General features: G+C 35.4%; 2 protein-coding genes across 5 annotated transcripts; one reads left to right on the top strand and one right to left on the bottom strand.

Annotated features, from left to right (window-relative positions):
• The first annotated feature begins 2,679 nt into the window (after positions 1-2,679).
• Positions 2,680-22,218, top strand: LOC110729935. 4 transcript variants are annotated; one of them, XM_021909730.1, is made up of 18 exons: positions 2,680-2,909; positions 7,559-8,042; positions 8,596-8,687; positions 10,786-10,947; positions 11,046-11,439; positions 13,359-13,477; positions 13,588-13,660; positions 13,740-13,960; positions 14,058-14,102; positions 14,576-14,672; positions 15,048-15,239; positions 18,107-18,198; positions 18,331-18,427; positions 19,220-19,381; positions 20,108-20,212; positions 21,109-21,279; positions 21,420-21,479; positions 21,575-22,218. In XM_021909730.1, the coding sequence occupies exons 1-18, from the start codon at positions 2,890-2,892 to the stop codon at positions 21,686-21,688; spliced, it is 2,700 nt and encodes an 899-aa protein (XP_021765422.1). In that variant the 5' UTR covers positions 2,680-2,889; the 3' UTR covers positions 21,689-22,218. The 4 variants fall into 4 exon arrangements, with proteins under 4 accessions (XP_021765422.1, XP_021765429.1, XP_021765432.1 ...); XM_021909737.1 differs by having other exon boundaries at positions 19,229-19,381; XM_021909740.1 differs by having other exon boundaries at positions 18,355-18,427.
• On the bottom strand, positions 21,753-23,017 carry LOC110732305 (protein trichome birefringence-like 8). Its single transcript, XM_021912227.1, is given in 4 exon segments — positions 21,753-22,086; positions 22,196-22,354; positions 22,619-22,834; positions 22,836-23,017. Coding segments are annotated over 4 exon segments (891 nt in total).
• Positions 23,018-23,877: the final 860 nt, after the last annotated feature.

Raw genomic sequence — 23,877 nt, forward strand, 5'->3', positions numbered from 1 at the left:
TTTTAATATGCTTGAAAAGGACTTGGTATGGTGATGATCACGGTGTTTAGATGTGATGTTTCATGTTTGTTGTTACTTGTTGATGTTAATTAGGATCTAGCTTGTTATTCTTCTAGAGTGCTTAGCTATTTTGAGTATGTAAGAAAATTTAATCAGATTATGGCGTGGGGTGTTGTCTCACGTTGATAAAAAAAAAAAAAAAAAAGAAAAAAAAAGGGGGAAAATCGGAAAATGGTTTTTAAACTTATTATTTGTAAAATGGTTTTTAAACTTATTATTGGACTTATATGTAATTAGACTATTTTTGAATGTTGGCTAATGCTCAACCCTGTGAAAAACTTAACGTGAACTCATTAGAGCTCATGTTGATTAAAACTGACAAGAATTATGTACAGATTAAAAAAATAATAATAAAAAATAAAAAGGAAGTAGGATTAAAATTTCATAAACAACCAATGAGAGGATTAAACTGCACTAAAATGAATTCATATAAACCAACTTTATATGTAATAATTAGAAATATTACTGAAACAAAAGTTGTTGACATTATAATTATCCAGATAACAACTTCACTATAATTCTTATTTAAAGGAGTTAAATCTCTTAAAATACACCCATGATTATTCTACACTTTTTATGCACGTTTATTGTAACAATTTCCCAACACTTTCATTTGAATTTTTTAATAAATACTTCGTATATAATTGGTCTTCTCACTTGAAATATTTTTGTGAGACAAAAATGGTCAACGTGAGAACATCAATATAAAGTATAATTTTTTTTTAGAAAATTTGCATATAACCACCTTTTAAATCTTTTTTTTTTCTTTTTTTTTTTTTTGCATATAGCCACCTTTTAAAAAAAATGTTGCAAAAGGCCATCAATTTTAAAAATTTTGTTGCAACTTACCACCAGTTCAATGGAGAACAACTGGTGGGTTTGGCTAAAAAAGGTGGTAACAAAATGTGAGCATATAGGGATTACAACCTTAGCTGATTACATTCAAACAAAATGTGATACTCCCTTATGTTCTTTTATTAACCTCCTATTTACTATTCATGTGTTCAAATTTATAAATTTTCATAAGTCGAGAGGGAAACAACCCAGATTGTATGCTAAGGTCCCTAGGTTGTTAGGCTTGAAGAAAAGACTTGTAGCATTGTTGCCTAAATTTTACTAATACGAAACTAGAGATATAGAGAAGGTATTGGGTGCGGACTGCCGCACGTAAATTATGCGTGCGGTAGGCTTGGCTGATATGTTTCACTTGTTGGCTGATATGTTTCATTTGTTGGTTGATATGTTTTTTTTTATTTTTTTTATTTTGGCTGATATATTCCTTTTGTTGGCTGATACGTTTTTATTATTGTTTGATATGTTCTTAATGTTGACTAATATCAGACATTAATTAACTGATATGTTCCTTTTATTGGTTGATATTTGTATTATGTTGGCTGATCCACATAATTAAACATTTAAAGTTTAACTCATCAAAAAAAAAAAAGCTTATACGAATTGCATTGCATTTTGTATTATCGGAGGAGATGGAAACAAATAGAGACTAGGAGGAAAAGGAAGCAAAGAGAGGAGAGATAAAGAGTGTCGCCCAACAAACCACCATGAAAACTCCACCACCAGCAAATCTCCACCACCAATCGAACCTCCAAATCGCCACCTCCACCGCATCTGCCACGTGGACGGGAGGAGAAGAGGAGAAGTTCGCAAAAGCGAATGAACACAACGAAGGAGATTGCAACAACAATTGTGCATCTTTACAGTCAACGCAAGCGAAAGCGACGACAAAAATTGCTGAAATCAACCAAAATTTTTGAAGATTCATCAGAAAATCGATTGCAATTCTTTCCTCCGCCGTCGCCGTTGCTGCCACCTCCTCATCCACCATTATTTCCGCATCCGTCATTTGCTTTCAAACAGAGCAAATCATCAATTTCGATTCAATAGCAAATTTCCAAACAATACCCCCCTTTGGATTAATTATGATTGTTTTATGCAATTGATGTGAATTTCTGATTTTGATATTGATCTGGAAAAAGGAGGAGCAGAGGAGAGAGAATGAGAAAGGAAGAGAAGAAGGAGAGAGAAAGAGAGGGGAAGAGAAAAAGGAGTGCCGCACAAATAATTGGGTGCGGCTTTGCCGCACCCAATAGTTTGGGTAATTATTGATGCTTAAAGTTGTACATGGTAAACCGCACAAAATCCAAATGATAAGATAAAAAAGAACGAAGAGAGTACAAACGAGGGAGCCTAGGTTAATCTCAGAGATTAACATTCCAGTTTATCTCCTCTCACAATTTTATGCATTTATTTTTGTGCCACTTTAATATTTTACTTTTATCATTTAGAAAATAAAAGAAAAAAATTAGATTGTGAGAGGCGATATATCTACAGATTTATCTCCCAGAATAACTTGGATTTTCTTGGCACAAACTGTTCTGAAGTAAAAAAAAAAATAAATCTATATCATTAGATTCATCATTACCCTTTATAGCTTGATCCACAATTCCATACACATACAAAAAAAAAAGGGCACAAATGGGGACATCCACATATCCGAGGCCAATCTATGGGCTTAACACACAATATTCCAAGGGGCATAAAGCATAAAAAAGAAGTATAGATAAGAAAAGATTTTCCTTATTCTAAGAGCCCAAATCAAGCAAACTACATCTACCCAAAAAAAAAAAAACAAAAGGCTTAAACTTGACAAAACTCATCAAATTTGCTGCTTTTGAAGAATGAAGACATGTCAATTGCCTCGCCACTCAGCCAAAATTCCTGATTTTTAGGCTTCATCTTCATCTTCTCGAACACGCCATCTGTTGTATTGCAACCTCATCTTCTTCTTCACTTCGCGCGCTTACTCACTCCATGTCTCTACTTCTCCCAAGGTTAGTTTCTTTGTTAGTTACTTGATTAATCTTTTGTTTTATCAGCTTTTCCTTTGATTATTGATAATTACATTATTTTTGGTTCATTTTTGCGGATGAATGATGTTAAATTTCGGGTTAGTTTGGTATACTTTTTTGTGAATTTTGGTAAAAATGGTGTTGATTTTGGAATAATTCGATCTTTCTATATTGTGGTTGTGTTTCGCAATTTGTTATGTAGAATTGTGGGGTTAATAATTTTGAATTCAGTGCTGTATATAATTTTGTCTGAATTTTGGAGAGATTTTGAAAATTTGTCTTTCATTTTAATTGTTATGTTCGTTTTTAGCTGGTTAAAATAGCTGTCGGATTTCTGAGATTATAAGATAATCAATGGAGGGTAGCCTAATCCATCGCCCGTGCATTTGAGATAAACCCGAGCTTTTCCTTTTGGGTTCGGGCCTTAAAACTACGCAGTTCAGTGAGTTTGAGTACTAACGTGCAGTGAGAGGAGGTGAATAGGTGATTGAGGGATCATAGAATGTTAAAGCATTTCTGGATCATTGATTAGTTTACTATGTTATCATTTATTCTTTTTGATCGTTATTTGGTGATATGAATGAGGATGCGTTGATTGTACTAGTTAGTCTTATAGTTAGTTGCTTTACTGGATAGTAAAAGGTACGTTGTGCTTGTTATGGCTTTGGTCAGAATCAAGACTTTGAGGCTTGATTGGGATAGACGTAGACAAATGAATTAGGGGTTGTATTTTCCTAGTTGTTTGTTTATAATTGGCAGTTGAGAGGACATCGTTTTCTTTTTTTCTTTCTACGTAATCCTTTCCACTTGGCAATTATAATTGCGATCACTTACTTAGAGTCAGACTACCGGGGAAGATACTGATATAACATGTTTATAAAATATTGTTAGCTATTTACTTGAATTAAGTTTCATACTTGTACACTTGAGAGAGATGGCAATACTTATATGGTGCACTTACATAGTCACGTGTGCAAAGATGTGTACAGTCCATGCGATGGTGGGTGTACTTAGTGGTGGGTACATAATATAATTTTCCAAAAGATAAGGTAACATTTGATTTTGCAAGTAGTGCCATGCACAGGCTGGTAGGCAAACACACTTTTGCGCTCTTTGGAGTATGGTAAACACATTTCATGCTTCTGACAATATAATTTGCTGACTGGCTAAGTTTTTGAAATTATTTCTCAACTTTGAGAATCAGAAATTAGGCCTAGTGGGGGGTAAAATGAAAGTTTATTCTTCCAAAATAGCCCTACATAGCTTTTAGAGGGAGGAGGGGGGAGGGGATAGAAGCTGAGAAATCATATCAACTTTTCGATAAGTTGTTTTTCCATTTAATGACTTTTGGCTGTAGAACATAGACTCCATTTTTTTTTCATTAGAGAAAGAGGAGTAAAGAAACAAACAATATTTACAAAACTAGCAAAAGGAGAACTAATATTCACAAGATAAGAGATTTGGATTAAGGGCATGACTCCCCTTAAGCTATCATTTACATTGTCTCCGGTGTTAAAATAGTGAAAGCACATAAGAGGGGGAGAAAGAAAACAAACTCAAGGGTTAGGGCCGCCTTGGGAGCTTGAACCTCATTTCGGAAGTCGCCTAACTCTGTACGAAGACTCTTGAAATTAGCCCTCATTGTGGTGAAGGCCTCCATTATGTCTCATTGGACTTTTGGACGATGTTGAAGTCACATCAGAGTTGACCAAAGCCGATTTGCGTATTTGTTACTCAAAGGTGATGTATCTTTGACCTTGGCCCATTTGGTACTCTTGTTGTTGTGGAGGTTGAGGTCGAGGGTGAAGGTGTTTTTCTCTCCTTACCAACCATAAGTACGGGAGAGTAAAGAAACAAACAACATTCACAAATCTTGCATAAGGTGAACTAATAAACACAAGATAAGAGATTTGGATTAAGGGCTTGGATTTCAAAAGGAGCAGATTTGGATTCAAGGGTTTTGGATATTAGGGAAGCATAAACAAACAATGGCACATAGCATGTGAAATGACTCCCTTATGTCTCACTCAAATGTACAATTTCAGATTTGATGTTCCATGTAATGGTGGTGGTTCTCTCGGTGCTTCTTGAGGATAGTAATAGGAATTGTGCGGGGCTAGAGGATTTTGGCTATGTTGCAGGATGATGACTTTGGGAAGAGAGAATGAGTTATTAATATATTGGGTTGAGTTTATTTGTCGACGCAGTTATGTAAAAACTTCTTACAATAGGGGTTGGACTAGAGAGGAAAAGGGATTAACACCGAGAGTAGGGATGACAATGGTTCGGAATTGGATCAGACTATGCAAAATCCGACTCTGACCCTATAAGATGTCGGATTTTTAATCCGCCTCCGCCTCCGACTCCGACATTCGACTTCGAGAATCCGACTCCGGTCCGACTTAAATTTCCAACCTCCGACTCCGACTTTAAATCTTTATTTTGACCCAATTATCAATAGCAACCCATATATAATCAACTTCAAAGATCTATGAATACATGAATTGAATAATAAAATATATATAAGTACATAGAAAAGTCGGAGTTGGATCGGATAAGTCGGATTAAGTAGACTCCAACTCCGACCCTCTTCCGACTCGAAGTCGGATTTTTTAAACGAAGTCGAATTCGGATTATTATTTCTTGGATTCGGTTCAGATTTTTTTTCTTCGGATCGGTTCGGACCAGGGGCTGATTCGGACTAGATTGCCATCCCTAACTGAGAGTTGTTGGGTTTCCTTACGTTTGCTTTTGTTCGATTTACATTAATTCATATAATAAGTTGAAGAGAGAGGGAGAGAAAGGATGGTGGGGAGGTTAGGGTTAGCACCTTAGCGGTATGATAGATTGGAGCAAAGATTTTTAGGAGAGATGATGAGAAAGAGGGCTTTAAGGTAAAACAATTATAGCTCAATTTCACAAGGTTACAATGAGAGCCAAAGTAATAAACAATTTCTAATAAGAAAGACAAGGGGCTAAAACTCTAGAAAATATAATTTGTCCAATCTTGAAACAGTATAGTACTATTTTTGTTTCTCAAAACTTCAAAAGTACATCTAAACCTATAGGCCAAAGACATTCCTAATTTCTCATAAAATGATATATGGAAAAGTACTTCTAGGAAGCAAAAATCGATTTTCATCAATGCCTAACTATATAACATTCTTTTGGATTTTGCAAGCAGTGTCGTTTTGATTTCCTTTGTTTTCTAGTGCTTGTTAGTATTGTATAGGCAGGTCACTTTACGTGGGAGCTTTATTATATACTATTTGAAATGATGATGAATATTAATTAGTATATCATTCCATATACATTCGTTGTGATTTAAGTATGGCCCTTATAACTGTTTCTCATTATTGAAAACCTACCAAATTTCTACTGTCAATGATCATTTACATTTGGTAGCAACTTTAGTTGTTCCATGAGTAAGAGCATCTCTTTTCTCCAAATATTTATTTAGAATATTGGTCCACTTGGACTGAGAGTAATCTGTCGTGTCACCCTTGAAATAAATAGAGCCTAACTTTGCATGTGTTCTTCATGAATTTATTGAATTTTGCCAATGGAAAAACAAAAAGAAGAGAAGGGGGGGGGGGTGTCTATACTAGTTATATTCAAGTACATGACGAAAAAAGTATCATGTCATGACCTCATGAGTCATAAACAAGTCTTTTGTGTAAGAGTGAACTAATGGAAATATAAAGGAAATTTTACTCATTGTAGGAATAATGGGATACATATATCTACCTGATAATATAAGTGCCACTCATTAACAAATTATTGGTGATTGTAGATGATGTAATCAGAGCTCTAAAGGATTGTTGGCTGTGGAGGAGTTTTTTCCTTAATATTTTTCTCATTTATATCCATTTTATTTCAATCAAGAAAGGGTACTGTTCTTTCTTGGAAATTTCCCTGCACATGACTCCCTTAAGAGTGAGAGTTAGGTGAGGTGACTAATTGGTTATGATTATTAGAGAGGTTTGTTTTTTTGAATTTTGTTGATAGGTTGGTGTGAGTGACATGATTTTCACTGTAACTTCTTTGTAAAGGGTTTTGAGCTTATTGTGACTGAGATATTAGGCCAGAATAACTGCAACCCATCAGTGTTTGTTGTGAATGCGGTTTTGCATTGTTACTGTATCCTGGATGTAAAACCATGGGGAGTGGAGGATACATGTCTATCTCCGCTTCTGCATTTCCTCTCTTTTTCTTTAGTTTGATAGCCAAGGCCCCGTAGATGATGAACCCTATTTCCTTGATAGCATGTTTGTGTACAGTAAATACTAATGATAGTTTGCAATCTTTGACGACCAGTTTAGTGTATTGCCCTTGATAATTGTTATTATACTATTGGATGGAGTTGAACCTTTCTCATTTTCTTTCAGGGTTATTCTATGTTCTGTTAATTGAAATCACATGCCCAGATGTGGAACTGGTTATGAGCGATAATTTATATTAGTGAGGTGTTAATCTCCTATATAAACTTGTTGGACCTGTTGGCTAACTGTTGCCTTTTTCAAGTTGTTATTCAATTTGAAGATCAACTTTCAAAAAAAAAAGATAATGCTTTGTTTCTTTTCAAATTTAGGTTGGATACTCATGCTTTTTTGTTCCTCTTACACTTGCAGCACTTCAGCTCAATGGGCTGCAAACAAATCAAGTAAAGTTCAATGTTTGTACAGAGTGGTAGACACAGATCACACAATATCTGAATGGGCTGGTTTTAGGAAGACTTTTTTGCAATGTACAGAGTTTGAAAATAGAAATAGTAATAGTTATAGGTATTTAAAGGTTCGAAAGCATAGTTTATTTTCTCATAAACCAAAAAAGGCTCGGAACATCTTTCTATTCGCATCTGCTGATGATGGTGTGACAGTCAATGGGAGCCCTGAAGCTAGCACAAGTAAAGATGTCGAGGCAATGAGAATTAGTCTAGATCAAGCCCTAAAGAACGAGGACTACAAAAATGGGCTTGTCCAATCTTTATATGATGCAGCAAGATTTTTTGAGCTATCAATCAAGGAGCAAAGCTCACTGTCAAAAATGTCCTGGTTTTCAGCAGCCTGGCTTGGTGTTGACAAAAATGCATGGGCGAAGACACTATCATATCAGGTTTTAATGAAATCTTCTTTAGATGCTGATTTCTTTTGCATTTTGAACATCTTTTAAGGTGATAGATGAGAACACATTACACACATTGGTTTTGAGGCTTATATCATGTTTGATTGACATTGCACTTGCTATGATCATTGTTGTTGCGGTTGAACTTATGTTTTTTTTTTTTTTTTTTTTTTTTTTGGCTATAGCTTGCCAAATCAATTACTTTTTTCCGATCCAATGTTGTCCTAAGTCCATTTCATGCTTCTCTGCTCCCTCTTATGCGCCGGCTTTCTCCACCAACAAAGTAAATAAATAAAAAAAAAATGTTGCTGAATCTGTATATCTATTGCTGCTTAATTATGTAACTTTTGCTAGAATGCCTAGTAATAAAGATTTCTGAAGTACATGTGAACTTTAAGCAATATAGTTTAGAATTAACTACTACGTATGTTTAGTCTTATTATTTTTATTATTTACACATTTTTTAATTAAGTGTTCTTTCCCAAATCTGTCAATGTCGCGTAGAATGTAATCAGTCATTTAATTTTCTCCGTAATTTCCCCAGGCTTCTGTATATGCTTTGCTGCAAGCCGCTAATGAGATCTCATCGCGCAGGGATGGGAGGGACAGGGAAATAAATGCTGCTGTTCAGAGAAGGTAGATGTCTTTTTGGCTTATAATGTTTGATGGTCGAAGTTGTATGTTCCCATTTGTTTTCAGCAAATCCTTTAATAAGTAACTATGCAATTATTGCAACAATAGTCTTTCCTGCCCTATTTGAGCTCTATGTGGTTTAACTTTTCTGAGTATCACCAATGTGCATGAGAAAAACTTGTTATTGACTTTTATTTTATTCTCTTATCAGAGAACGGTTAGCTATTTTAGTTTTGCATTTTTCCCCATCTTCACTTCCTCTAGTTGTTATTGCTGTCCTGTATTATGTTTAGTCCTGGTACATTATGCAAAAAGGGTAAAATTCGAATTTGTAAATTGTCAAAGATTGATTTACTCCTGCGTGATATTATTGTATCTCAACTTGATATTTTATCAATGAAGAGGAGAAAATACTTGTCAGATGAATATCCAAGGGCTTGCATTAGTAGCACCATTCTAATTAGACTCTTTCATAAGTTATCACTTTCATCTAACTAAGACCTTGTTCTCTTCACCATTTTTTTGCTAAACTGAAATTATTTTTGCCAAATTTAAATTATTTTCTCCGTTTAATAATTACTTTTATTGAACTTGTCTTATCTTAACTGAACTTAACTTATTTTTACTGAATTGATATTATTTTGATTGATTATTATTTGTATAAGGTGAAGAGAACTAGGCCTTAGTTGTATTTAGTTTTGGGTACCACTGCAATACTCAATATGATATGGCATTGACATTTGTTATAGACTTATATGTCATGTGTCACGTGTCTGAAACGCCATCCTGCCTTGAACCTTCTTAATGTGTGGTAATTTTCAAGGACTCCATTTGTAGCAACATCCTTTCTGGGATATCTTGTTCATTTTATTGATTTTTTTGTCTTTTCCTTTTTTTATATATACTTTGAAGTTTGGATACTTGTGTCAGCTGATGAAAGTTGCCTTAACCTTTTTGTGGAGTATAAAAGGTACTTTGTACAATGTACACTCGATGATCAAAATGACAATCTTGCTTGGCACTTGCAATATGTGCTTGCTCCTAGCTAATTGAAGGCCCAGCATATTTCTAATTGAAAAATCATATTTGATAAAAAAGGAATAGAAATCTGTTCAATATGATCTCACCTAGGGAGAACTTAGCCCCTCCTCTCTTCTAGGAGAAAAATTAAGATAGCTCTGTGGTCAATGTGACTACAGTAGTGAATCTAAGGTCAAAGTGACTACTGTAGTGAAACTGTGGGTCAAAGACAGGTAGAATTTAAATAGGTGATCTAGGTCACCAGGATCAGAGGGGCAAAAAGAGAGAAAGGCTGAAGAAGATGAGGTCAGCCTCAATTCATTTTTTTTTCTGATCAGACTTCCATTGCAACAGATCTGGATCTGTTACAATCATGTAAAACTGAATGATCTTATTTGAGCATCAATATTACCAAAAGGATCAATAGTCACCATACTCATCACTCACCTGGTGACCTGGGGGATTGACTTTCACCACTAATTTCTTGGTTATATATCTTTGAATGTTTAACTTAATTATAATTGGGTGAATCGGTGAACCCTCAAAGATTTCTGATTTTGTGACTGGCCAACATCCATTTTGAAAGTGGAGCTATACCACAGAGCCAAATAAAATTAAGCCTGAAGAGCTACTGCCTTAGTTTGTTGGAGAAATCTTTCTTGAAAATCTCCATTATTGAATTTGCTATTCACTCTCCTAGTTTCCTTGTCAAACGTTCAATAAACCATTGATTTGAAACAGGTCTCTTGTAAAGCTGGTTTCATTACCCCGTGAGGTACTAAACAGCCACCAATTTCTAATTGTTTCTAGTTGGATTTACTTTGATGTTCTGGTCACTGACATCTATAACAGAAAATGTCTAAACTCCTGTACAAGCTTTAATAGCTGTTTGCGGTAATAATTGCATCTTTCATACGGAGTAACTTCATATTTTAAGAATCCTACTATTTTTTTTGTTGGGAGAAGGGGGGGGGGGGGTGGTTCCCACCCCTATACCAGTGTTCAAGTAAAACATTTTCTTCTTATTTTATTGCTGCTCTGATTCTGGTGAATGTTAACTGTTTGCTTTCTGGTGATGCAGTTTGTTACGGCTTTCAGCTCCTTTGGAGAGTGTAATCAGGGAGAAGTTATCTGGCAAGCAGTCTGTACTTTTTGAATGGTTTTGGTCTCAAAAAATTCCAGTTGTGGTAGCAACTTTTGTCGATCATTTTGAGAGGGACCCACGCTTTAGGGCTGTTACCTTGTATGTATTTGTAATATCTTGGATGCTGATGGATTTGTCTATACCACTTGTGTTTTCTAATCAAAACTCTAAATAAAATAAGTTCTCTTTTATTTCAGGTCTGGCAATAGAACGACACCAGGATCAGGTACTGCCAGTGATATATCACTCCTTGTGCTGGCTTTGGTATGTACTGCTGCAATATTAAAGCTTGGACCAGCCAAGATTTCTTGCTCACAGTTCTACTCCATGATCCCTGATATAACTGGTAGTTTGATGGATGTGCTAGTTGGTACTATTTCTATACATGAAGCTTACCATGCAGTAAAGGAAATTGGTTTACCCAGAGAATTCTTGGTGCATTTTGGACCTCGAGCCGCATTCTGTGGAGTAACAGATGATTGCGAAACAGATGAAATGGTGTTTTGGGTGGATCTTGTGCAGAAGAAGTTACAAAGAGCTATAAGTAGAGAAAAACTGTGGTCAAGACTCACCACATCTGAAAGCATTGAGGTGAGAACTAATCAGACTCGTCATTATCTTAGAGTTTTGACCTCACTTAACTTAAAATATATTTAATTGCTGCACCATCTGGTCGAACGGTGGATATCTTCCTTTCAATCCTGTGGATGAATAGTTACATATTTTCCTTTCCTATATTTCCTTATGGGATGGAGAAAAAAGGGCATGGGGTGTGGGAAAGAAGTAAACACAGAGTGCAGAAATAGGAGTAGAGAATGTTGAATTCTCTGTTTACTTGGTTTTTGCAGTTTGCAATTACTGTAGCCACACTGAAGGCCATCAAAGATAACAGGAAAGCTATTTGTTTGTGTTCATTTTATATGTTTATCATTTTACTCTCAAAAACACTTGCAACAAAGACCTAGTTAAGATGGGATTTGTGAGGGTAAATGTTTTGCTGCTTGCTACTTTCCCTTCTTCATTTTGCTTCTGAAGACCCTTTACAGATTTTTTTTTTTTTTTTTTTTTGGTAAGAAGCAAAAAGTATGTGTGAAGGGAGTAGTTTGCACACAGTATATAGCAATAATATGTCGTGTTCGAAGCAATTTTATAAATTAATAGAATATGAGCATTGCATCTGCACCCTATTTGTTTGGTCTTTGATTGATAAATAACGTGATTGGCACAAGTTTTTTGATTAATTATTGTCTTAAACAAATTAATGATTAGTTCTGTATCCAACAGCTAATAGAAAAGTTTTGATAAATACACAAATCACAAATGTAATAAGTGAGGTAAATTTACACAATGGGCTCTTAATGACTAAAATAAATAGAAATCTTGGGTATAGTTTGCTGCAATATTCATTGAGAAAATGGTTGGCCAGGGTTGCTGACAATGGCTCATGAGCAAGCGATTTAGTACAGGGATCCATGAATCTAATTGAAGCACAATTGATCCAGCTATTTTAGCAAATTTAATAGTTTGTTTTACTAGGTTCAAGCAAAATTAAATTTTTATAAAAATAATTCACAGTTGTAGCTGCAATTATGATCAACGATCACGTTGTCATGGAAGCAGCATCAGATGGGTGTTACATTTCACTTAATGTCATGTTACATCACATGCTTGTATCTGCAAAATGACTTAACTTAAGCTTGACTCAAAATGCTGGCGAGTCAAATCGAGCTATCCCAAATGCATACTCGACTCGTATCAATGTCCGTGGTTACATTCATATATCATGGGGCATGGAACATAAGGATTGAGACATGAGTTTGTGTAAGGGTATTGCATGGCTGCCAGAGGCAGATGATATGTAAAGCTCTCTGTTATAGGGGGACTAGGCAGCATTAGTTGAGGGATTGTGATTGGCATTGTCAATTGTACATGCATGGTTGAATGCTTACGTAAGTGCAGAGAACTTAGGCTGGTAATTGAGGAGGAAACATTCACTTGTGGAAAATTAAGTTAGCAACCTGGAGATGTAGTGAAAAATGAAATTCAACATAGGAATCTTGTTTCTCTAAACAGAAATGAAAACCATATAGCTTTATGTTAGATTTAAGCGAGACTTGTCTGCTTTAATTTTAAGTACTCTTGACTTCTTGAGTAGGTAGGTTTGTTAATTATTTTGAGATTCCAGTGCACTCAAGTGTAACACGGCTCAATTCTTTGGCATAAATAAAGCATCTTTTGCAATTCTCATATTTGATGGAGAAAAACTAAGAATATAAAAAAAGGAAAGAGTCATGTGTGACCAAGTTGGAGGAAATGTTTTTTATTGGGAAAGATGGTGCAAAGGTTTCTATATGATATTTAAGATTATAAATGAAAAGAAGTGGATTCATAAGCAATTTTAACTAATTTATAGAGGACTTGATAGATATTGAGATTTTATCAAATATTTATACTGAAGTAGTTTATATTTGTTGATTGGTTTACTTATTTTCATTGTTGCAACATTGCAGGTATTGGAGAAGGACCTAGCAATATTTGGATTTTTTGTTGCCCTGGGTAGAAGTACAAAATCTTTCCTGGCCGCAAATGGTTTTGATAAAATTGCTGTACCAATTGAGGGTTTCATCAGGTAGTTCTTTTAAAATATGTAGTGTGTTGCATGAATCTCTACCAGTTTCTGCTTGTGGTTAACTTTTCCTTTGTACTTAGTATCTACTAATTTCTTGCTCACATGTGTAGATACCTTGTTGGGGGATGTGTGTTGTATTATCCACAGTTCTCTTCAATAAGCTCTTATGAACTTTATGTTGAGGTAAGAACGTTACTTGTGATCTTATAAAATATATATCTAGTGAGTGAAAGTAGTATTTATGTAGGTAATGATTTGACAGGTAGTCTGTGAAGAGTTGGATTGGTTTCCTTTCTATCCTGGTTACAGTAACGCCATCAAAGGCTCACCTGGGCATAATAACAAATCTAAATCGCCTCCAAATCCAGAAGCTGTACCACAAGCGCTAGATGTTTGCTCACGTTGGATCCGAGTGTTTATTAAACACAGTAAGTGGGTTGAGAACCCTTCCAATGTGAAAGCAGCATGGTTTCTTTCAAAAGGGTAAGCATTGTTTGGCCTTTTTTTGGGGGCCTTCCTGCTGTATTGCTATACTTCTACATTTCTGCTCGCTAGTGTTGACATGTCAGTTTTCTAACAGACTTCACAAGCTTGGAAGTTCCATGGAGGAACTGGGGCTGCTAAAGTAAGTTCTCTCTTTTTTCTTGAATATACAAAAGGTTGCAAGGGTTCATGTGAAGTGAAAATGAACTGATATAAATCTAGAGTACCTTTGCATGGCCTGGAATTTTCTAATTCCATGGTGGACTTCCTATGCTGAAACATCTATTAGGTCTTACTGTTTCTATGGAGTAACAAAAATAAGCATGCTAGAGTTGTCCCTGAATTTATTTCTTTCTACTGGTTTGATATGACATGTGCAACTAGTATGTCCATATCAGAGATACCAATCAAGATTTAAAGAGCTTGCGCTTTTGTCAAGCCAAAACTGGTCTAAAATTCACCAAAATTAGAAAGCGCAGACTTGTATCTACTAGGGTGATTTTGTTGATGTGTGGTCAATGTGTTGATGTGACTTGAATGGTTCAAATTTCCAGTATGATCCCCCCAGCCCCTCAAATTTCTTACTAAACTAATCTGTTTCACACTTTGACTCAGGGATGAATTATCCAGGAGTAAGATTAAGAGATCTGTTGAGAGAGTTGAAGCTAATACTAGCTTTAGTTCTAGGGAGGACCCTTATTCTTTTGACAAGGTATTCATTTTTTTTTTTGTATATATTTTGCATAAAGGAACCATGTTTGCAAAGGCCACTGGAAATTTCTGAGTCTCTTCATGGAAAGGTTGTCTTTTCAATTACATCCTCAGCTCCATAATAATGGCAACACTTCCCTTTTATAAAAGTTTGAACTAAATCACATCAGTACTTTGTTTGGTAATTGACTCTCTCTTTCTTTCTCTATCCTCATCACATGGGTCCTATTTAAATTCTCCTCTCATCATGTGAGTTCCTGAAGTTTTGGCCTCCCTTTATCTTGCAATCATTATGGGATGAAGTATTATTCCTTCATTTTCGTCGATAAGGAATTTAGTTGCTTTCTTCAGATGGCTGATATTGGGTTTGTGTCAGGCACTGGAAAATGTTGAAGAGGCTTTGGTCAGGTTGGAAACATTGATCCAAGAGATGCATGTATCCAGCTCTGGTTCTGGAAAAGATCACCTAAAAGCCGCTTGCTCTGATCTTGAAAAAATAAGGAAACTTAAGAAAGAAGCGGAATTTCTTGAGGCATCTTTTAGAGCTAAGGCGGCTTCTCTCCAGGAGGTATCTTTTATTATCTTTCCTATATTCTTATATCCTTCCTTTCAATTTGTCTTGAAATGATCTACGTAACAATGGACCACAATCTAGGATTCCTTTAATGGGTGACAGAATTTTTCTGCCATATTCATACTGAATAGTATAACTGTCCTTTCATGTGATTAAGTGGAAATTATACTGTAACTAACCCCTACATCTAGACCACTGTACTTGGTATAGAAGTATATAAGGGTCACCTACTCAAGGAATGGGATAAATCAGTAAAATCAAGAACTGAAGTTTCACAAGCTCAAAAATAGTTAGTACTAAGAGAATGATTGGTGATTAGCTATTAGATCACTAAATTTACCAAAATAACAATTAAAACAAGTTTCTTGATTAAGATCTCAGCGATAAGAAGGCACTAGGGAGCTAGAAATTCGAGTTAAAAGCACGCAAATGAGCAACAACAGAGATTCGGGAAATTAAGGGGAAGAAATTAAATTGGGGACTTAGGTTTTTACCTCTATCAAGCATGCACAACTAAAGTAATCTAACTAAACATCCAAATTCAAGCAATAACATATTATGCAAAGCGAGAAGGATTTTAATCTTGATTTTGTATCCTAACTACTCTCAAGATCAATAAGCACCTACTAACGGGATCTCTCTCCTATTCATGATTCAGATAGTCTCACTTGAAATAGGCTCAAGCGATCATAGCTAGAGAGGCAACAAAGCAGCCATTCATGTGGCCACAATATATGCAAACAGTTTTCCAACCTGCAATGAATCAATCATTAATCCTATTCTACCTTAAACCTTCAAAATTAGCTCAAATTGAGCATTGATCTAGTTTTTAACCAAGCCCCCTAGCTAACAAGACTACTCATGGTGCATGCTATCAATTTCTGCTAATAATTGAATAAAATCAAGCTTGTTGGCCTTAAACATACTAATCATGGAAGGTTTAACACATTTCCTTTTACCAAAAATATGAAGTTTTAAGTTCAAAATATGAAAATCTACAAACCTGAACTAAGTAAGAAATGGAAAGATGAAAATGATAAATTTACAAACCCAATTCAAACTCTTACAACTAATACGAACATAATTAAGCTAAAAATAAGATCTAGAAAGCACTTACCACTTACCAAGTAAGATTAAAGATAATAAGCAAATCAAAAGAGCATGTTTTTATATTTTCATTAATGAAAGAAAAACATGATAAATAAATAAGAGTAAAGTAAAGAAATTTTACTACTCCGTAATAAGCTTCGTTATGATTTAAAATCTTCACAAAGTGTTGAAGTTCTTCTTATCTCTCCATCGATGCACAACCTACTTTCTCTAAATTATGCTAAGAAAAAATAACTGAGGCGGCATGCCTTCTAATAAGCCCAGTGGGCCTTTTTATAGGCTTACAAAAGTGCTCCCCCAGATGACTTAAAAGCTGGCTAATAAAGTATAACAATGACTTCTTAAACACTGAAGCTGAAATAAGAAAACTCAGAGTAAAACAACACTGTCAGGAAAAAAACCAGGTTGCAGGACCATGCAAGGTTTACACGACCGGTCGTGCAACATATAATAGCTTGCTGATCTGTATAGTCTAGAGGGCCAGAACAACCTTGCACATTTTGCACGACAGTATTGCTTGCTGGGGAAGGGCTCTGGAATTACTGCATGACTGTGCTAAAAGCTGCACAGTTGGACATGCAATAGTTGTTCTGAACAACCCTTGGGTATATATGGTCCAAAAACTTGAGAAAAGTATATGGGAGTACCATGCAGAATGTTGCACTGCCAGTCGTGCCTAGTACAGACCTTTTGTTGATTTTAAGCTCCAATGTTTTTTTGAGGTGCTGCCACCTTTGCCCAGGTTTTTCAAATCTTTCTTGGGCAACTCCATTTCTGTAAGCTTTTGCACCTTGTCTTCATTTCGCTCAATATTGGAGCCATTCCACATGACTCTAAGGCCTTGGTACCTGAAATTAAAAGACAAACCCCCACCCCCCCCCCCCCCCCCCAAACACACACACACACAAAAGTGCAAAACAAAGCTAAAAAACACCAAGTTTTGAGGTGATTTTGAATAATCTTATTATGAGAAGTCAAATCGAAAAGGAAAGTGTTGAGCTTATAAATGATAAATATAGGGTGGATTGTGGAAGGACCCTACTTATATATATACCTGAGTTAAGACTTTGATGGACATAAATGTTACTCATTATTATGCAGGTTGGTTCCTTGTATTTGACTTCTAAGATAGGGTAGATATGCATGCTTATTGCTCGATCTCCACTCTTTAGAGTCTTTGCCCCTAGTCTCATGAGTTCATCTCTTATTTTATTTTTATACAATTAATTTGACTCCATTGAAGCAGACGACTACTTTAAGTTAAATGGATATGACTACAAAGTCAAATGAGCAATATTGTATCCTTTGGTGTTTTGATTGCCTCAAGTAACTTATATACTCTTTGTTTGTGTAGTCCCTCCGCTCCATTTTGATGTTTCCAATTTTTTCCACAATTTCCAATGCACATCTTTAACTATCAATATCTTTAGTTACATATGAGTAATGATTATGAAAGTTGATTATTTGAAATTACACACTAGGGTGAATCTAACAAGATCCCACATGATTATATTTTTTTCTTGTATATTGATGAGAATGCTTGGTCTATGTTTTGTCTCTGTGACCAAGACATTCCAAATGGAAACATTAAAAGGTGACAGAGGGAGTATCCTACCAAAGGGAGGGTGTATTGAATCAGCAACACAATAGCAACCCAGTATTGAACTCCACAGGCATTGGGGACATTTTGAGCCTTTTTGACTAATTCAGTATTTCTCTTTCTTTACACTAATGCCATGTTCATCAATCAGGAAAATGATGATGTTAAATCAATTTCCACTGGCGATGGAAGCAGATCTATGAAAGGCAAAGATGGTGCTCTTGTGCAGGAGAAGAACAACAGGTATGCATATAAACAGTTAGGAAAGCTTCCTGTTGCCAAATGTTTCATTATGATACTTATTGCTGTCATCAAATTTCTCCAACATATATGATGTGAGACTAATCTGCAAAACTACATTTTTGGAGCTTTCAGTAATCCTCTTGGTTTATGGAACAGTTTATGGAACTTCCTGTTCCCACCTTTGGTGAAGAAGCCTGGCCTTGAATCTTCCAAGACTGCTGATACTACTGTATGCATCATCTTTACATAATTTCTCATCTGGAATTTCTTATGCTATCCCTTCATTCTTCTGTGTACCAACTACCTAGCCATATCTCTTTGTGAAGTATTTAAATGCTGAGAGATAATTTGTTTATCTGTACAATTATGTTGTACTAATTTTTAATATGTCCCAATATTGTATCTCTATTAATTTAAGTCAATATCTACATGAACATTTCAAAACATCAGAAACAAGTCATGATCTGGGCTGTTGAATTATTTTTATCAAAAAGACTGAAATTGTAGGTTGTGGCCATATCTTCTAGATTTGGGCTCTATCTTTCTTTTTTTTTTTTTTTTTTTTTGTAAGGAAATTGGGCTCTGTCTATCTAGCTCATGATCAGATGTAAAAATTGAGTAAAGTGCTAAACTAGGGTCCATCATTACATTCTCTATTTTGGTTATCAATCATAATTAGGGAGACAGGGAAAACTCTGTTGCTATTGAGCAGAGCACATAGTGTGCCTCAAGCCTTCAAGGCGTTTTCATTTTAGCACCTCGGTAAGGTGGCTCGTGACTTGAGTTATGAAGGAGTGGGTCTTAAGAAGGGTTTTCTCAATAGGATTTGATTTATTGGTTTGTCATTAATTGTCAATCGTGTGGACATGTCTGCTGATTGTACTCTTCTTTTATCTTTTATGAATTTTTTTTTATCTAAAAAAACCCAAAATGTCCATGAAATAATTTGCATCTTTCTGTATTCTTCTTTATCTGAGCCTCAGGATGTTATCTTGGTTGTCTCGATTCTTATTTACCTTAGAAAATGCAGGGTAACAGATCCTTGGGTTTATCCAGCCTGTCAAATGCAGACACTGGAAAGTCAGATTCTAATGAAATTTATCGTTTTGAAATCTTGAGGAGTGAACTCATGGAGCTAGAAAAACGAGTTCAAAGCAGCACTACAGACTCTGAAAGTGAAGAGGTACTATATTTTTTTCCTTATTTTTGTGTGGGGTTGGGGGGAGGGGGGTGGGGGGTTACAAAATAGTTGTACTTGACATGATATCTCAGATCCATATCTCTTGTGATTGGTGTTTAAAGCTTTAAACAGACTTCAGATCTTTTTCCAGTAATACTGATGCTTCAATGTCCTATGATATGTCAGATCCATAATTTTTAAGAATGCGTCTTTTTAAGTTTACTATTTGTGGTCTTTGGAGTGGCTTCTAGTATGCTTTCTCAGGAATATACTGAGGAGTTCATTCTTTGGCAAACGAGAGAAGAAAAAGGCAAAAATTCACAAACCCATTCTATCTATCAGTCCACCCAAATACCCAATGGCCTTCCCTTGTCACAAAACCTTTTATAATAGAGAGGATAAATCTAGCTATTGTTACCTTTCCAAACTCTAGCATATTCAGCATAGATATAATTTTCCATTATATAGATTTCAGGGGGTTGTTATTACGTGCTAAATAATCTTGGCTGTAACATAATTTCTAGTTTTTGGGGTAGGTGTAGAAATATAAAGCCAGAGGGAAGAAGGAATAGCACCTTGAAGTTTAAATGTGCTACGGCATTTACATTTGTCTTTGTAAAAAAAATTTACTTGCTAAAGCAGTTATTTTATGAACTTCTTAGTGCTTTTCAATAAGTAAGAATTACATTAAAACAATAATGAAGCTTTGTTTCAATTATCTCTATTCAGGAAACTGAGTATCCCATTGCAGTTAGAGGTACTGAACTAATTCAAGTGCAGAAGGATGAGAGCTTAATTGGAAAGTCATTTGAAAAGCTGAAAGAGACGAGCACGGTATGCACACTTACCATATTAATGTATGTTTTGTCACTGTGATTAGAACAGCGATCCTGCATTAAAGTTGATGGTCTTAAGAGAAATGAAGACGAAGTGATTAATATTTCACTGACTTGTTATATTCCATTATTCATTTTTTTTTTTTTTTTTTTTGGAATTTATATTTATAGATCTGTTTATGCCCATAGAAATTGCATTAGGTGGTAAGATGTAATTGAAACTTTTACTTTCTCTGACTTGAGTTGATGCAAACTACTTTCACGATATGGTTTAATACATGGTTGGACACTTTAAGTTCTGAGTTTGAACTGAGAATGATAGCTGGTAATACTGATAATTGAGCTTTCTTTTAAATCAGCAAGACTACTGTTCTTTTTCTGTAGTTGGGGCAAAATTTTCACTTTCCATTATTCCCTCTGCTAAGAAAAAAAAAAAAATTGCACTTAATATTGTGTGACTACAGCCTTTTCCAAAAAGGGGAAGCATATTTAATTAGTTATATGTCTGTCTTTGATTGGCTTCCATATTGGTCTGCAATAAAATAGTATTCCATCCACAAATTATAGCCATATTAAACTTTTTAAAGTCTTCAATTTTTTTTTTTAACCTTATCTAGGTCTCATTGTACGCCTTTTCAATTTACAGACTTTAAGTACTTTCTGAAATATACGTAATAATTTCTTTTTTGAGTTGTATACCAATATATATTACGGAGTTATTCCAAGTGATGGCTGATTTTACAAAGCTTAATTCCATAAGTCAAACGTGAACTATATGAGTACATGTGGACAACATATTGTCCAATTGTTTTTGTTCCAATTAATGTGCTGAATTCTAACTGTTTGGTACTTTAAAAAAGCATTATGTTAATTATAATTATTACTGTTTGGTAGGATGTTTGGCAAGGCACTCAACTTCTAGCTATTGATGTTGCTGCTGCTGCGGGGCTCCTTAGAAGAGCAATAATAGGCGATGAACTAACTGAAAAGGAGAAGAAGTATCTTCGTAGAACCTGTACAGACATGGCGTCAGTGGTTCCAATTGGAGTTCTCATGCTTCTTCCTGTGAGTATCTTAGCCCAATGTTATGCATGTTTCTCATGCTTCGTTTGACAGATTACAATGACTACTTGGGATCAAATATTTGGCCCATATAGTATAAAAGACGAATAGTAATCATGTCTTTTACTTCCCATAATTGACAGGTCACTGCAGTCGGACATGCAGCAATGTTGGCAGCCATCCAAAGATATGTACCAGCCTTGGTGTGTTTTCTGGATCTGTGCTCCCAAATTAGAATTTTCTGTGTTGCAAAAAAACCTTTATTATCTGTGTCCACTAAACTACATATATCTTGCAGATACCATCACCATATGGGTCAGAAAGGCTGGATCTACTGAGGCAGCTTGAGAAAGTAAAGCAGACCAGTGTTGAGGATTCAAAGCTTGAGGAGAATGTTGAGGATTCAACCTGAAGCTGAATTATATCAATTAATCCTTCTGACTGTTGATACAAAAGGCAAATACATGTGATTAACCTTAGTTTCTCTTGGTTCTAAAATCTTTTGCCAGCAGCTGCGAGTATAGAAGTTCATTCCATATGTCTGGAACCCCAGGTAGACACCAATGGCTACAGTCTTCTATGAAGTGCTGTTCAGAAAGTGGCTCGCGATGGATCGATGGGTGGCCATCCATTCTAAACTCAGACAGATATGTAATATTCAGAAAATTGACCTTCATCTCATTGCCTTCCATTTCTTTGACCACATCTAGAACGTATTGGTTGAATGGCGGATCTGCCTGCAGCTTCTTTTTGCTCGTCTCAGGGGCCAGGCTATCTTTACAAGTACCTCCTGCATCCCATGTTCCATTCCTGAGACACACATTCTTGTAAATTCAGAAACATAGCTTCATTATTTTTATTCATGATAATGTTGTCGAAAGTATTAAAGTAACAATGTAAAAAGAATCAAGTGCAGTGCCTGTAATGAACTGGAGCATAGCTTCGAAAAAAAATGTGGCTTCTTTGTGAATTTAACTTCTCTTCTGCCCATGACTTCAGTGTCCTCATCGACCTTCGAAAAGCTTCAGTGTAATCCATTGTCATATTTACAACCCCTCCTTCCTGAAAGTAGATGCCCCTGAAAACCAAGAATGGGTAACATGATCTTGGAAGGCGTAAGATAAGCCAAATTTTGGATAAAGTCTTAATTGCCTTCTTTTCCATGATTACATCTAGGCTGTTTTATTTTGTTATTTGTTTAATTAAAATTTCTCTGTGACTAATTGATCATAACTGAACGACTTGTTTAGTTAATTTTTAGTTTTTTTTAAAATTTATTAAAACATGAAAAAGAATTTTAGTGACAGCAATTATAGTGAAAAACAAATATATCAGTACATACGATGCGATAGTTTTCGCCTCATGCCACCAGTGACCATTATTGAAGACGAAAACATCTGCTCCCAGCCATTTCTCCGACCACCAGTGGAGCTTGTCAACCTTAATAGCTCCATGTACTTGTCCCGGCGAATTAGGTGGTGGACGGCTTAGTCGTACAAGGAAGGGGACACGGTAATACTCAACACTCAAGTTGAAGTCCTGAAATATCATTGAGATTGCCTTTGTGCTTGGTTATAGGAACTCCATTTGCTTCATATATTAATGATTTGTTTGAAACTCCGGTTGATAGCATGCACAATAGTGACTCCCATTGGTTTCTTCCTATCGAATCTCCGGCGAATATTATCCTTCCATTTCTGCTTCTCTCTAGAAAATCACTTGCATTGAATCTGAGACACATAAATTTTAAGCACCTTAGCTTACATATGCTTCATAAATTGAATAACATAGCATGTTTTTTGTCAAAAAAATACATCATTTATTAGTGGATTAGAGGTAACTTGACATTGTAAAGATATTCTAATTAACCTTTACAAGAATAATGTGATATTCATAAACGTAATAGAGCATATAAAGGATTGGATAATCTTCCGCCGTGAAAGATTTTTTATTTGTTCGTCTGAATGAGCCACAAGGACAATCCCGGTACATATCAAATTAGAACTAGTAACAAAATAGGAGAAAAAATAATTGATAATAAAAATAAAGAGTACGTACCTAGGAAGATCACACCCATGAGGTTGCCATCGCCAACGACGGAAGCTTGTATTAGCACGTCCATTCTGATGGCACCGGAACCTGGGATCGAGAAACCGGCAACTCTCGTCGTAGCCATGAAAAGGGTAGTTCTCATCCCACACCCATTCTCCATTGAAATAGTCACAAGTTTGCAGTTTTTGTTGAAAAAGAGAATAGTAACGAAGGTATTGGAGATCAAAAGGGTTTATGATATTTGATATTGCAACAATTATTATGGCAATTAAAAGGAAAAAAGACAAAATACAGGCATGTTTTTTTATGGTGATAGAATTAGTAGGTGTATATAGGCTTATGATTCTTTGTGTTTTAGTTTGGAGATCCATATCAAAAGGAGGAAATTATTCTAACTGTTTTTATGAAGAGCTCACGTCGGTTAGGTTATTAACAAAAAAAAATTAATTTATTTTGGGAGAAAGATGAATTGTTTAATATTTAGCTGATTAAATTCATATTCATCTGTATAAAAAATTAATAAATATTAAAAAAAAAAAAAACCAGCTG

This window comes from Chenopodium quinoa, unplaced genomic scaffold (genome assembly GCF_001683475.1).
Source record: "Chenopodium quinoa cultivar QQ74 unplaced genomic scaffold, ASM168347v1, whole genome shotgun sequence".
NCBI lineage: Eukaryota > Viridiplantae > Streptophyta > Magnoliopsida > Caryophyllales > Amaranthaceae > Chenopodium > Chenopodium quinoa.